Raw genomic sequence first — 16,067 nt, forward strand, 5'->3', positions numbered from 1 at the left:
GAGAAAATATAGACGTTCTTATTTGTCTTCTACAGATGATTTTTTCCCTTTTCTTGTCAGTACATATTATTTAATAAAAACATGAATAGTTTAATAAGCACTGCACGACAGACTAAATAAAGAACCCCATCCCTCTCTCCACAGGGCAGCCCGCTGTTCCTGCAGTCGTCCAGAAATGTGTCGGTCAATATCATGAACAGCAACAACCAGCTGCTCACGCAGCTCGTGACAGGTAAGACGCCGCAGGAGGAACACAAACCGCTTTCATGTAGTTTTATTGATGTTTTCTTTTGATATGATACATTTTCATTTTCAAAAGCATCAAACCCAACAACGCTGACGACATCAGCTGCAACAGATGCACAACACGTCGATTTTTATATATGTTCCATTCATCAATGACGAGATGTTTTTTTTTTTCTTTTATCAAACAACATCTTTGGTGAGTCTCCCACGGACGTGTTTCATATTTTATCCGTCCACATGCAACTTCTTTTTCTTTAAACTATAGTGAGGCTTCGTAGCTTTATATTTCTTATTGATCGTGATTTTTCATTTACAGATTGTCTCATTTGAACAGTTATTTTAGGTCTGTTGAGATAAAACTATCCAGTATTTTCCATTAAAACAAAGGTTGTAGAAATGAGCAGCATTTTTTTTGCCAGATTTCCCATCATTTTAATCATTTTGCAGCTCCGTAGATTTACCTTGGACGCCTCTGAGGAGTCCAGAGTCTGAGGTTAGGAACCACTGCTCAAACTGGAAGAAGTCACTGCCTCATTTCCACGATTAAACATTAGTGCATCATAAATTCTTCCTCTGTTCCCCTCAGCTGTGCCGGCAGTGGCCTCAGTCGCCCCACCATAACTCTGTGATCGCACTTTCTTCTTTACGTTGCCCCATTCTCCTCCTGTCACACTCTAATAGAGATGGCAGTCTTACACTTTGTGTAAACATGCACAGGAAGCGTCTCTCACGTTAAAGAGCGCGCTGACATTTGCCTTCTGGGTCTGAAGAGGAGGACGAGGTCTGCTCATCCTGGTTGATGCTAGTGTTGGGAGGAACCTCACATCCCAGATGCAGAGTGGCAGAATCAATTGCGCGTGTGTCAGTCAGTCTCTGCCAGCGCTGAGTGTTTTCTGTCTTGACATGAGACAAAGCAATTTGAGTTGGAAACTTCCTCCACCAACAGATTTCTGAACATTTCAGCACAAACTGTTCAAAGTTTTTTTTTTTTTGCTTCGTTCTGTTCCTTTCAGTGTTTTTGCGATATGCTTTTCGAGATTCAGACGTGTTGGCTGAAAACTTTTTGGATGTGTTTATTTTCTCAAGTCAGCGAATCCTGCAGGACACCTCGACTGTCTCCCACTTGGATGCATTTTAAATGTTTAAATTCCGAGGTAATTCAGTAAGAAATCAGCTCCAGCTCCAGTCGCTCCTCTTTGATGTCTCCTCTCTCTCTCTGTGTTCGGTTTAGGATCCAGTGGATTTAAAGCACGAGGAAAGATGTTTGAAGTCAAATCCACCTCCGGGAAGCTCCTCTTCTCCGCCGACGAGCAGGAGGTGGTGGTGGGCGCAGAGAGGCTTAGAGTGATGGGTGAGTGACCAGCTGACCTGAGCGGGTTCTGGGGTTCCTGGGGTTCTAACAGAGAACGTTTTGTTTTACTGTCTGTGTTTGTTTCTCCAAACGTGAACAGATAGTTGCTGCTGTCTGACTTTGGCTTTTTGTTGTTTCTTGTGATGTTGGCATCAATGAGCTTTAGATGTTTTGCACAGTGACGTGAAACATTTTGATTTTTAAGAAACCTTTTTTTTTTTTTCATGAAAGTATATATCCTGTAATTTATTATTCTACCCAACTTGATGTGGTGGAAGTGTGTTTACTTTCCTCACACTGCAGCCCTCTAACTCAGCTGATGTGATGTGTCAAAGTGACATACAGTAAATGCAAAGTAGAAGTGCGTGATGCTTTCAGTGTACCCGCTTCATAAGCAGCCAGTAGTGAGGACAGCAGGGCTCCAGTCTGTGTTGTTGGTAGTACTCATGTATGATAGGAGAAAGATGACAGCTAGCAAGAAGAGGATGAGGAGGATTTCTTTTTTTTCCAAGCTCAGTAAAGAGAACGATGGTGGAGAGCTCATATTTGCCAGCAGGAGTCAGCGGGGAGGAGGTGACATGTAGTCCTTAGACAAACGAGTTTTGTGCTTATGACGGGAGATAAGAAGTGACAGAGCTGCTCCGACTGCAGCAGCCAGTCGGCCTCCAAGTGACGCCACTGCGACAGATGATTTCCTGTGAGAGCAGAGGGGCGTAACAGAGCACGGCGAAGGCGAAATTCGCTCACAGCGAAAACAATACCAGCGCAAACACTCATCTGCATACAATAAAAACCCTCCTGTGCTCACTGAGATGATAAAGATAAGGGATGAAGTCTGAGGGGAAATGTAGTCTGACCACAGGAAGTGACAGATTGAAGCTCGGCGCTGACTTTGCCTTTTCTTGTTACGGTGAGGCTGCTGCGTGAACTGAGACAGAAACTCTGATGTGTAACCTCAGCCTCAGGGTGAGTTTATGCTGCCTGTGAATCTAAGTTGTGACGGCATATGTTCCACTTGGGAAGATGAGTACACGATATGCTTCACACATATGTTCAGACAGAACATGATGCAGGTTTTAACCTTGCATCATTTACATGTATTTGACCTCTGGGCGGGTTGTGTGTGTTTACGTTCAGCTGCTTCTTTCTGTTATTTCCCTCCGGTCTCTCTTCCTGTCGTTTCTGTACAGTTATGAAGCAGATTCCTTCAAGTATTTGCATCAGTTCACACAAATTTGTGTCAAAACGTGACAAGAAAAGCAGCTGTCAGGTCGCGATTTTGTGTTTTACGCATTCGAATATCAGGGTAGGTCGACTTCTGTGAATACCACGTTAGTGCATGCGTGTCCACTGTGTTCCTGAGAGGATGGACAGGTGTCCATTTGATGTGTAAATGGTGTGTTTGTGGCTCATGTGAAACATATTTTTGTGAAAGCAGTCGTTCTTCTGAAACTGTCGGGGGATAAATGCAGAAGGTGATCATCGCTGCTGTTGGAACAGTCGAGGACTTTATTTCATTGTGCAGCACTAAAACAGTGTGTGGAAGCTTCTATCGACTCACTGAGCCGAAGACAAACACAAACTTATTTTTGCAGCTTCAGAACCACACATTGACAAATTTGTGCAAAAGTAACTCAGTAGCTTCATGGTCAGAAAAGTCACCTTATCCAACACTGTGTGACAGTGTTATATATATATTATGAATCATCTTGTTCCACCTCTCTATTAAAGCTATATGGTGTTTACACTGAAATATTCAAACCCAAGACTCTGCATTTTTATGCCTGCGCTCTTCCGTCCAATGAATATTCCAGAGGGTTTGTGCATTATTTAAACACTTAGGTTTGGAATCGCCGACGCACCGGGAGGTCGGTGAGGTCTCAGAAGCCATGTGTCCAAGTCGTGAGTCCACGAACAGTTTGTTGTAAATGCATCTCTGCATCATGTAAATATTGTCTGGAATTGGCCAGTAGAAGTAAACATGGTCGGGGCGAGAGACCTTGCCAGCCATTATACAGTGGACCGTGATGAAAACGCTTCTCCATGTTAATGAGGTTTAAAGAAATGTGCTGACCGTGCTCAACGAGGACAGATTTAATCATCACTTGTTTCTTATATTTTGTACAGGCTCACATGCAGCAGGATAATTAGGAAGGAACTAAAATAACTCGCAGAGAGCATGATCAAGATGTTAAATATTACAGAATCTGCAAGATATGAAGCACCAGACCACACACACACACACACACACACACACACACACACACACGTTTTTCTGGAGTTATGTCTTTGATTCACTGTTCATTACCTTTTATTTTTCTGACATCCTTTTCCTTCATTCCCTCTTTTTTCTCGCTCCTGTTCCTGTTTCCTTTCTAACATCATTCACCATTACATTTCCATCTGCCATCATTCACCATCACTCATCCATCCGCCCACCCATTCATCAGTCCACCCATTCAATCTTGTTAATAGATAAACAGATATTTGAAGTGTCTCCCTCTTGACTGGGCCATACTTTTTCACATTAGAGCTCCCGTGGGTGCATTACCTCTCCCCCTCTCTCTACTTCTCTCTCTCTCTCTCTCTCTCTCTCTCTCTCCCTCTCTCTCTCTCTCCCTCCCTCTCTCTCTCTGACGTTGTGTGGTGGCACACACACACACACCTCTTTTCAAAGCCCTCTGTGTGAGCAATTACTCTTCATCTTCATCTACATTCATTTACATCCTTTCCAGGCTCAGTGAGTCAGAGTTCATTACTGTCACCCACCTCAGCAAAGTGCTCCTCTTAACAGAGGGAGACACAGATGGGGGAGGGGGCGGGGGGGGGTGAGGTAGTAAGGACAGGTAGTGTTGTGATTTGTTGTGAGTTGTTGAACAGAATATTTTCTGTCGCAGTTTATTCTAAAGTCTAAACTCTGTGCGTTTCAGATATTTACCTGCCGCTGCCTGTTCAAAGTTTAAATTCCAAACACAGCACCGTGATGTTTACCGAACTAAGTGCCGTCACAGCTGATACGTGATGTTCACACGTACGCTCAGGCACAAAAAAAATGTGCTTCAGAAACATTCCCTGGACTTCAACAAATCTGAACACACAAAGGGAAAGAAGACAACTCTCAGCAACACACCATACAACAAGCAACCTCCTAATTATTGTGCTGTTATTGGATGCCATAAGGTCGTATAAAGCATAAAGTCATATAAATAAGTTTATCCTTAGAAACGGTGAACGTTATGTGTAGCCACGGCTGAACCTAGTTGTTTACATCCTCTTTGCCTTGCCTGTAGTTTATTGAGCATATTATGGTGACCCTGCAGGTGTGTGTGTGTGTGTGTGTGTGTGACTGTATGTGGTTTTGCTGCTGTGTCACTTGTGTTTTGGTGTGTTGTTTTTTTAACTTCCACGCTGTTCTGCTTGTGTCTGCCGACGGCTTGTGGTTGCACACGTGTGCACGGTTATCAGGGAGCACCAGGCTGTCGCCATGTCCTCCATCAGGTGTTAGGATTTTATTTACAGTTTGTTCACATCGGTGTCTCTTCTGGGGCTGTAACGAGAGACGCTGCGGTAATCGTTGTCTGTTTCTGTAAAAATACTGTACCTAAGGGTCTTGGAGACAGGCCCATCTGATTTTCTTTGTGTTCTCTCACTATGATTTCTGACCATGCTGTTGGAGCGTGCCCAGCAAATTTCATGGCAATCTGCCTTCTGACTGTGAAATATTAAAGCTGACGTTTTGTCCTGAGGGTGGCACTAGAACAAATATAAAAAGTTCATCTTCTGGGGAGCATAAATGTGTCCATTAAATCCTGACTTTTACTGGGGCTGGAAGATAAATCAAAGCTTACGAATGGAGGGTTAAAGCCTGAAGTCGATCTTGACTGTGGCTCTAACAGGACGATCTGGGATTCACCAAAAGCCAGAGGATTTATCATCTGGGGATCATGAATAGCCACAACTTCAACAGAAATCTGGTCAGTCATTTCTGACAAATTTTGATTTGCAGGTGATGATTTAAAACTAGGTCAGTATTTAAAGCTTTGGTGTGTACACACGTTCATTTATTTAAATAAAAACTGTTTTTTTATTTAATCCAAAAACATAATCCAACGCTTAAAATACTGACATCAGTAAGTGTTTATTTCTGCAAATGTGTGATTTTTATACAAAGTGCTAATGCTGCTAAAAGAAGGAAGAACCAAAGCTAAAATGTTGTGGTTCATTTCAGACGAAGCAAAACATCTCATGCTTACTGGGAGAGCGTGTGGTTAAAAAGAAAATAACACTGTTTCAGGTTGTGGTGAGTGACGACACTGAAAAGCCGTTGGGAGCAGGCGTAGGGAGAGAGTCAGAGGAGAAGCGCAGAGGGAGAGAGTGCCAGTGATTTCCCAATTACTCCATTTATCTCCACAGCCGTTTGATGAGGCCGCTCAGTGATACGAGGCTAATCAAACACCATGGCAACCGCTGCCTCAGCAGACATAGACGAACCTCTGAGCTCCCAGAAGTCTTCTGTCATACCAAAGTTTCTGTGTGTAGCACCTGAGTGTGCGTCCATGTCTCTGGTTGTTTTATCGTCATGTTTTCACATCTGTCTTTGAATCTCTGAGTGTTTCTAATACAACATACCAGTAAAATACCTGAATGTCACTGCAACTTCCAAAACAATACCAGCAGTTTAATGCTGTCTATATAATTAAGACTGTTCTCACCAAAAAAAAAAATAAAAATGCACTGGTCACTGGTTTAAATGCAGAAGCCACGTCTGCATCTCACAGACGGCCAGTCCCTCGTGGCTGCGCGGATAATGACTGTGAATAATCGTTGTTGTAGCACAAAACCTCCCAGAGAGGAGTGAATGTGTTTTTGACACTGAGAGATGAGAGTTTGCACCTCTGACATTAACTAAGTCATTTCATTGACTTAAACAGAATCAAACCTTAACCACAGAGGTGACGGACCAGCGTATGAACGGCTGTGTTTGGAGCAATGTAGTTAGTTTGTTGTTTAGGTAAAAGGAGTTGGCGCCTCAGATCTTACGCTAACACAAAAGATTTGGTTTTTAAGGACAGAAGATTTGAGTAAGACGTGCTTAGTTGTGTGCTGTGTGCACACAGTGAAACAACAGCTGGTAAAGTGCTGATCAGACCTGAGGATGAGCTGCTGTCTCTTCTCTCATCCCTTTGACGTTTGAAGGGACTGTAGAGGCTTATAAAGCTGCCACATGTCATTACCAATCCCATCGTTCCTTCCCCGTCAATAAAATACATAATTATACCCTGCATATAACTTTAATTGGCCCAACTGAGGTCATTGGAAATCCATGATACTGCTATCATTGGCTTCATTACGGCTTCTGCAGCTATTTACAGTCCAGTCAGGCACGCTGACTGGCTCCCAGCAGACGCACAGTAAATGAGAACACAAACAGGGGGAATGCGATGACAGGCTGGGTCAAATCAGAGTTAAAATACTTTCTGTGGTTTGCTTCAGCCCACTTTGGCTGCAGATACGTGTGTCACATAGGAGAATACACGAAGAGCTGTAACACGCAGACAATCAGAGAATTGTCACATCCAATTTCGTCTTGTTTTTAAACGGCGAAGCTCGTGGGCGTTTTCTTACTGTAGATTCTTACAGGCTGAACAGCAGCAGCTACAGACTGTCTGCAGACACTGTCCCATCAATTCGTCTTTGTGTCCAACATGCCACCGCTGAACTCCACCAAAAGAAAAGCCTTTAACCAAACAATGTGGAATTTTCTGAGTATTTAAATTTACCACATTTCATGTGAAATGTCACATCCTTCTCTGTCATCAGGATATTTAAATCTTTTACGGTAATCTGTGTTCACGTTTGCAGTCCCAGGCAGTTCTCTGAGAGTTCTCTGAGAGAACTCTGTGGTTGCTCAGGAGAACAGCAGGAAGTAACACGAGTATGAGAAGAAGCTAATAACTGTAGTAAATATTTGTTGAACCAGGATCTTGAGGCGATTTTATGAGGAATGGTCCAGAAATTCTGGCACTATGCTGCTACCAAGTCCTGTCGGTGCGAGTGAAATAAAAAGCTGAAGGGCAGCAGCCTGGTTCTGTGGCAGAGGTTTGTAAGTCACTGGGTCAGCTGATATTCCCTCAACATATTTTCCTGTGAGCTGCAGCCGCTCAGACCTGCCTCGAAATCAAGCTCCAGTTCCAAAATAAGCACTGCTCACCCATGCGATGTGCTCGTGCTGTTTTCCACTCAGAGCTCCAGAGGAAACCGCAGAGCAGCCGACTGTACCGATAAATACAGTGTACAGCTTATAGCCCAGAGTGGACAAGGCCAGAGGTATTTCAACTTTTACAGGCAGAGAGTCCAGAGGGAGAAACACAGGAGTCACCTTGGTGCTCGGGATCAGAGTCATGTTAACATCTCTGCTTTGGAGAGAACCAGCAGGTGGTGACTCACACAACACATCGTATTTTAATGAACATAACTGGACTGACAGTCACTTACTTACTGTAGCTGTACAGAGACAGTGTCTGCATTTGAAAGTCCAGCTTCTCCTCTTTGCTGATGTGGCTTGTTAAACCAACATGCTAATTTGAATTGGCTAATAACCTTCAGAGAAAACACAACTCTTCCCTTCGTCAGTGAAATTAATGAAGGCACAGATTTTTGTTATCATCTGTGGAGGTCGATGAGTTGGACTAAGCTCTTCCCTCTCACGTCCTGGACCAGAGTTTGTGTCTTGTTGTACTTTTCAGGTCACCACTGACGTTTTCATTCCCGAACCAAACATGGTTAATCATTTTCTATTCGCCAGACGTGGACATGCAAATTTCGGCCATGAAAAACGTTCAGTACGAACATCACTTTATTTCTCCTGTGCAGATGAGTTGTAGATGAATGTAATTCAAACACAGTTGACTCGCCTCAGCAGGGATTTTCCCAGACTTCCATCCGTCCGATGGGCTGAAGCAGCGAGTGGATTTACAAACCCTTAGGTAAAGAAAAACCAGCCTGAGTTTGGGAATTGAACCGTGTTTGTCAGAGTCGAAGGTAAATGTGTTCATGAGTCAGTAAACACAAACTAAAACCCCTCTGTAGCAGGTCTAGCTCATGTAATCCTTCTGTGTTTGGAAAGCAGATTATTCTTCACCTCTTATTGTTTTGTGTTTATTAAAAAGTGTTTTCATGTTTGTAATTAATTTTTCTTTTCTTTGCAGGCCACCCACACACACACACACAGACACACACACACACACACACACACACACAAACTTGTAGTTTCAGAAATGATCCAGAGGTTCTAAGGACCCCACAAAACAACATTACCTGCTGATGTTTTTCTTCCTTTCTTTCTTTCTTTCTTTCTTTCTTTCTTTGTTGTAATTATAATTAAACACCTTTCATTACCCTCAATTATGTCCCATTGACTCTGTTAAGTCTGAGCTCATTCAAAATGAATCTGGCTCCTGATAATAGTACAGAACAGACTGTAGGGGGAAGAAGTGAGCAGAGAGAGGAGGAGAGAAGAGGAAAAGAAAGGTGAGGAAAGAGAAGGGTAATTGGAAGAGAGTCTTCACCCCCCCCTCCTCCCTCCCTCCCTCCTCCATATGAGACGTGCTATCAGCAGCCAGTCTGCTTTGATGCACTCACTAAGTAATTACCACTCTGCATTATGGTACTCGGTCTCTTTCATATTCTGCAGAGGCAAATCAAGGATGGCTGTGTGATCACAGAAAAGCATTGTGAAAGAAAAAGATTTTCATTTTTCTTTCTTGTCTATTTTCAAACGAGAATCCTTTTACCGGAACGACTTCATCTTCTCCGGTCGTCTCAGATCAGAGTCGGACTGAAAATCACAGTCAGCAATAAATCCGTGTTCAGATTTGAGCGCTTTTATAACCTCAGAACGCATCAAGCAACAAGACCTTACACGTGTAAACTTTTTATTTTGAGTTGGATTGTGACTTATCGTCTGATCGGATGCGACAGGGCGTGGCCTCAGAGGAGGTCGGATCAGTTGGAAGTAGCATTAGCTGCTAACACCAGCGTCACGGAGCTTGTGTTGTCGGTCATTGTCTTCTGAAATGAGTCTTGTGTGCATGTTTCATGGTACAGCTGCACATCGTGATGTCTTGTTGTCAGGTGGCTTTGTACAGAGCGTGGTCGTCCCAACGTTTCTTTCAGTGTGTGAATGTTGAGTATAGCTCGAATGCAGGTGTGTGACTGGGACATATAGGCAGCTCGAAGGAGGCAGAGCGGCAGGTTGCACACACTGACACATACACTGTGGCTACAAGCAACACGTTTACACAGTCTCTCCTTTTCTATTGTCCAGGACTTTACAGCCAAACTACAGCGATGGTTCAGAGAAATGTGGGGGACTGGGGCAACATCTGCGTCCCCCTCCCAGGTCCTTCACAGACTGGTCTGAGGATGATCCACTGAAAGCGGGATCAGAGTCAGAGTTTCAGATGGCAGATGGCCGAGACCGTGCCAAGCTCATAACTCTTTAACAGCCTCTTTGTATAATGTAACACTCCAAACTGGAAAAGAGAATAAAACACATTAAATATTAACTAACAACGAGAGGGAGGGAGAAAGTATGAGACGCCATCTAGGCCAAAACTGTGTACTTCACTTAACACATACATCTATACGGGCACAAAGCACTTACACATACATACATACTGTTATGCATATTTATATATATATAGACATGCATATACATACAAACAGCCACACGCATACATACACATAAACAAATGCATACACATGCATGCATAACATAAGAATATGTGTTTGAGTATGTGGGTATATTAGTGTGTGTGTGTGTGTGTGCGTGCGTGCGTGCGTGTGTGTGTGTGTGTGTGAGTGAATATTCCAGTGAAACGTTCAGTTTTGGCCTCGACAGCTTCCTGTAAAAAAAAAAAGATGAGTGTTGCTCTAAAAGGGTAAAACTAAATTTTTAAGTGATGTGATTTCATAAACTGCTTTCCAAGTGCAGAGGAACCCCGGCTGAACTCTGTGGGTTTCCTTGTCAGCAAAGACTCTTTTCTTCTTATTATTTTTGGCTGAACTTTGACTGTTTCTGTGTAAAGTCAGACGCCTTTGTTTCTGTATTAAACCTGCTGCAGAAGTAAAGCCTGCTGTTTGCTTCACTCTCGCTCAGCCTCTGAGCAGCAGAGGTCACTTTTCAATATGAAGCTGTTAAATTCTGCATCTCTTTTTTTCTCCTTAGTCAGAATTAAATTTTCTTTAAAGTCCAAAAGGAAATAAAATCAAATGTTTTTAATATTCACCTCGGACACTGTGGACATAATTTCATTATATTATTTTGATAGAGTCATTGGACAGCACTGCAGGCTTCTTTCTACTCCCTGCACACCACTTTCTGTTGTTGTTTATGGATAAGTGATGGTCGACCGTAGTCAGCATCATGTGTACACCTCGTCCCACTGCATGGACTGGTGTCAGGTTGTGCTTGACCACGTCTTGCACACGTTATGTTATATTTACTTTTTTCATTGATTTTTAACATATAAATAAATGAAACTGAAACTGAGGCTGAGAGGAGGAAAGGCAGGAGGAAAATAAATGTTGCTTTAATGCATTGTTTGACAGTTCACCAGGACTGTTGATTGACCTTTGACCTGACCTGGTTTCCTCTGATGAGCAGGTGCCGCAGGCAGATTAATAAGCTTTGGGGTCAAACTTGTGAACTGAGGGTAAATGGTTTTCAGCTCATCTTATTAATGCTCACCAGCTCTCAACATCACTGATGGAGTCCAGTGCCTGAATTTTTGCGATCAATGGGCTCATGACCTGCCAAAGCCAAATCTAACAAGAACCCACTGGACAAAAGACATCATAAAAACATTGATCCTGCAGGGAGACAGACAGGGAAACTTTAGGAAATTAATTGGAAGGTTAAAAAAAAAAACATCACCTAACAAACAAAACTCTCTTGCACTTTGTTCCTTCACAGTTGAGCTCAGGGATTATTTTAACTGCACCTTTGACCTCAGCGTTCTTTCCTTCGGGGCTCTGATTTATACTCTGTCATTACCGAAACAGCTCCGACCTTCAGCCACTGTGAGTAAAGCTCTTCACCGGACTCTTGATCACAGGGTCACAACCGGAAAGGGCTCAGAGATCAGCCACCCTCTGCACGCCCGCTCCAGGAGGTCCAACCCGCTCTGCCTGGCCTGTTTTGTAATGAGAGTGTGTTTGTGTTTTGATGTTTTCCTCCCAGCTGCTCACAGGGAGCTGGTATTATTCTGCGTCTGTCTTCGCCCTGTGGACCCTCAGTAGCCCGAAGCTACTGCCGGCAGCTTGCATCAGCCTTTTGGCTCCAGGGTCGGCTCGGATGTTATGAAGCCCCTTTTGAAATCTGCCCTTGGGAGAGTGCCTTTTCTCAGGACTGTCTATGAGGACTTTTAATGTGTTTCCACCTTTTTTATGTGCTGGACCATTTTTCATTGAAAACAGACAGAAAAGATGTGACAAAAAGAAAGAGAGTGATAACATGCTGCAAAGATCGCAGGGCAATTTTGAACCCAGGAGCTCAAATCAAGTCAATTGAGCCCATTGAGAAAAGTGCCTTTTTTGCCCTGAATTGAGCCTCCCAGGAGAAATCCTTCCAGGTTTAGGGCTGCTCCCACCAAAACCCAGAGCAACGTGTTGCGAGTGCAAATGTGTCCTTTCCAATAAGGTTCTCGTCTGTTCTGACTTTAAACAGCAAAAACTGAATTGAAGAAAATGAATTTTTTAAATAGTTTTATTGTTTGCTAAAGTGAAAAAAAAATAATTGGTGTTAATATGCACTTCTGGTTATTAGTGTCCATAAATAACCAAAAGAATAGAAAGTATAAAACTGGCCTGTAATAATTGGGAGGGCTGGAGGTTTGCACGCTCATTCTCTGGGAGCAGTTAAAAAAATAACTGCTCGAGGAAGCGCTGTAAAACATCTCTCTTAATATTTGATTTTCAGGACTAAGAAAAGATTCTTATGACTTAACAAGTTAGACCATAATAAGTTTTGACTGGCAGATCTAAGCCTGCAACTTTCAAACTTGTCAGTGCAGGGACATATTTTTAGAACTTTACACACTAAAACCCTTTTCTGTGTCACGGCTAATCACAGGGTGTTTTGTTTTGTTTTGTTTTGTTTTTTTTATGATTTTCAGTTGCAGTTTTTAGCTCTGCTAACTGACACTACCAGTGATGACAGAAGTTCATGTACATGGTGTCTGTGGCAACACAAGATAGAACATACTGGTCCGTGGTAAACCTGGACTAACAGTTCAGCACTTGAGAAAATATCTATCTTCCCATGAAACCACCTGGGTGATCTTCATCTTTATCTTTCATCAAACCTCTCCCAGCCTCAGTCATATATCCTCCCCGACGGCTTCAGGCTCAGACTTTTATTTCCAGCTCTCCTTCCTTCAGAGTGGACACCGTTAAGCCATAATAAGACCATAAAAGACACTCCAGAGTTACAGCGGGGGAGGGGGGGGGCATCATGGCGTAGAATTTATTCAAGGCGAGACAGAGGCAGTCTACATTTCATGGTTTTATCTGGAGTGAATGGGAAATGTGCTAGTGCGTGAGCGGCCATTGGATTCCTGTCAGCTGACCACGTTAAGCAGATGATGAAGAGTCCATTAAACCCCAGTGACTGCAGCTACGACTGACCTGTGTGTTTGTCTGTGTGTGATATAACTGCTCATCTCTACGGCATTGCATTTCGAGCAGACTAATAAAATGAGCAAACTGAGCAGACGCTTGTAAAGCACAGTCATGATCTCTGTGTGGGTTTGGAAGATGTGCTGTGTGTTATGTCAACTTTTTGTTGCTGTTGAGCTGAATGTTCATCTCCTGACTGAAGATGTTATCAGTGTTAGAGGCTGGACGTTCATTCTTAACCTTGACGTTGAATAATCTAAACTCGAAGATCTTTTGACGCACTTTTAGTTTTTGACCGAACACCCGGAGCTCAGAGCCTCCTTCATCCTTCCATCAGTGCAAAAGATCAGCAGCTTTGTTAGAAATGATCTGGGTAAAAAGGGTGTGTGTACCTCACTGGCTGCAGGGTTCGAGGACACCTCCCGCAGTCTTGTTTCATTGCTGATATAAATCCAGGCACCAGCGGTCATGAAGCCAGATTAGATCGTAAGCGTGGCGGAGGGAAGGCGCTCGCTCGCCCCCCTCTGCTCCGGGCGTCTGCAGCTGGCACCGCCCCTGACAAACGAGGCGCGTTCGAAAGCTCTGGCAAAGCCGTTTGCAAAGATCGCGGCTGGCATTGTTTGTTTTCCAAAGGCAGTTATATATCAGTGACAGGCAGCGTGGATCCTATAGGCAGTAGAGGAGTGTAATGTGCTCTCAGTCTTTATCCGCCAACCCGTAATGGGCCATCTGTGTGAGAGAGGAGCCGAGTGCAGTTAGTGCTAATGCAGCCATAACATCTAGCATGGAACCATAACCGACAGCCATGATGCCGTTCTTTCATCAGTGATGGCTGAATTTACTCTAAGGTGACTTTCACAGTCGTCTAAGATCTGTCCGTGTGGTGAAGAGGGAGGACGGACAGAACCCCGGCTGGACTGTGATTCTGAAGACTGCAGTTCTGTGGTGTTCTAACAGGAACCGAAGCATCAGGTCTGCTATGATAGCTGCTACGATGGGACATGTAGTTTTTTTAAATGGTTCACCTGTAGACTCACACAGCAAACTGTTGTTTTTATTGTGTGAGTGGAGGCCTCTCTTCTTCTTTGACATGCAAACTTTTCCACCTCAGCCGAGCTTGTCGTGTCTTCGTTCAGCCGTTTATGTGCGACAGATGGTCGGAAGCGTATCTGAGGGTTTTAGTCATTTTTCAGTCTTGAAGATCAAATCAAGTGGCTGCATGTTGGGTCTCAGTGAGGCTGAGGAAGTGACTGAGCTCCTCAAATCTTCTTTCCCTCACCTCCGTTCGTTTCACAGCTTTGAGCTGCAGAGATGCTGATTAACGCACTCACAGCAAAGAAAACACGAACATGACAAACACCAATCGTCCCACCTACACATCGTGTTCTAATTGTCACGATGGATCATTTTGTGTGTGTGTGTGTCTGTGTGTGTGGTGTGTGTGTATACTTACTCTGCTGCTTGTCATTTGCCCGCTTGCTGCCCTCATTTGTGTTTGTGTCTGCCATATGGCTCTCTCATTACCATTATAACAGGCGCTGATTTAATGGAGGGATACACAGTGAGGATTTTACCACAAGTAAATTGTGGAAAATTCAGACTGGATACAGGCCAAGTTTCCAGACACACACACACACACAAAAAATTAAGGATTTTTGTTCAGCGTCGAGACCTTCGTGTCCTGTGGATTCGTCCTTTACATGCAGGTCACTGAGGCTGAAACAGGAAATGTGATTCTGCAGTGGCCACACCCCCAGTTTCTGATCATGTGACTCCTACTGGCCGAAAAAGACTTTTTCCCAAATACAAAAGGCTTTAAATCAATGACGACATTCATCTGATCGTCATGAACTAAACTAATTTGTTTATTAAGTACAAGTGAAGATCAGTGTGAGTTAGCATTAGTGTTTCAGATGTGGATATCTTCATGTACACTGTACACAGCGTTATCCACCAGCACTGCAGGAACAGTGCTTCTTTAATTTTATCATTTTAAAGTGAAAGAACAACAACAACACGTACACAGGAGCAGCACGAACACAAAAACAAACATAAACATCTAATTGAATCCTACATTAAACAACATAATTACATATTTACCTGATTGACCTTAACATATCAGGCGTGTTTCTTTAAATATCTGTTCTGTTTTTTTACTGATTACATACTAAATATCAGAAGAATTAGCTTTGTGTTTCTTTGCAATTGTGTTATATTTCCCAGCATATCAAATCTCATATTGTATTGATCTATGAATCAAACCCAGCAGACAGCAGCACTGTGACTTCCCCTGTGTCCACCTGCAGCCAGAAGCACAGAAAGCATCAGTCTGATCTCGTATGGATCCTGCAGCTGCCTGTTCTCAGCCTGCTGCTGCAGTGATAGATGCTCTGCTGGCTGAGGATGATGTTATCTCATATTGTGACACTAAACGCACACACACACACACACACATATATGCTCAGACTCCTGTCTTCTCCTCTCTCTCTCTCTCTTTGTTTAACCCTTCATCATGCTGTCACTCTCTCTCTCTCTCTCTCTCTCTCTCTCTCTCTCTCTCTCTCTCTCTCTCTCTCTCTCTTTGTTTAACCCTTCATCATGCTGTCACTGTCACTCTCTCTCTCTCCAGAGTATTTTCATGTGTTCACTGTCAAAAGTTTTCTGACTAATAAAATATTAACATAACCCTGAAAAGCGATAGAGTTTATTTTACTGTGCTGTTCGCTAACAATAAAAGCTGCTTTGTCCATTACTCTGCACATTATTTAAGTCCTGAATGGAACAAACATCA

General features: G+C 43.3%; 1 protein-coding gene across 2 annotated transcripts in view; it reads left to right on the plus strand.

Annotated features, from left to right (window-relative positions):
* The window catches only part of sgcd (sarcoglycan, delta (dystrophin-associated glycoprotein)), a 158,048-nt gene that overhangs the window by 112,165 nt on the left and 29,816 nt on the right, over positions 1–16,067 (plus strand). For both annotated transcript variants that reach the window (XM_041051114.1, XM_041051113.1), the window contains 2 exons: positions 145–232; positions 1,478–1,597. In XM_041051114.1, coding sequence (XP_040907048.1) covers positions 145–232; positions 1,478–1,597 — 208 coding nt within the window. The remainder of the gene's footprint in view (positions 1–144; positions 233–1,477; positions 1,598–16,067) is intronic.

Source organism: Toxotes jaculatrix, chromosome 12, assembly GCF_017976425.1.
Source record: "Toxotes jaculatrix isolate fToxJac2 chromosome 12, fToxJac2.pri, whole genome shotgun sequence".
Classification (NCBI taxonomy): Eukaryota; Metazoa; Chordata; class Actinopteri; family Toxotidae; genus Toxotes; species Toxotes jaculatrix.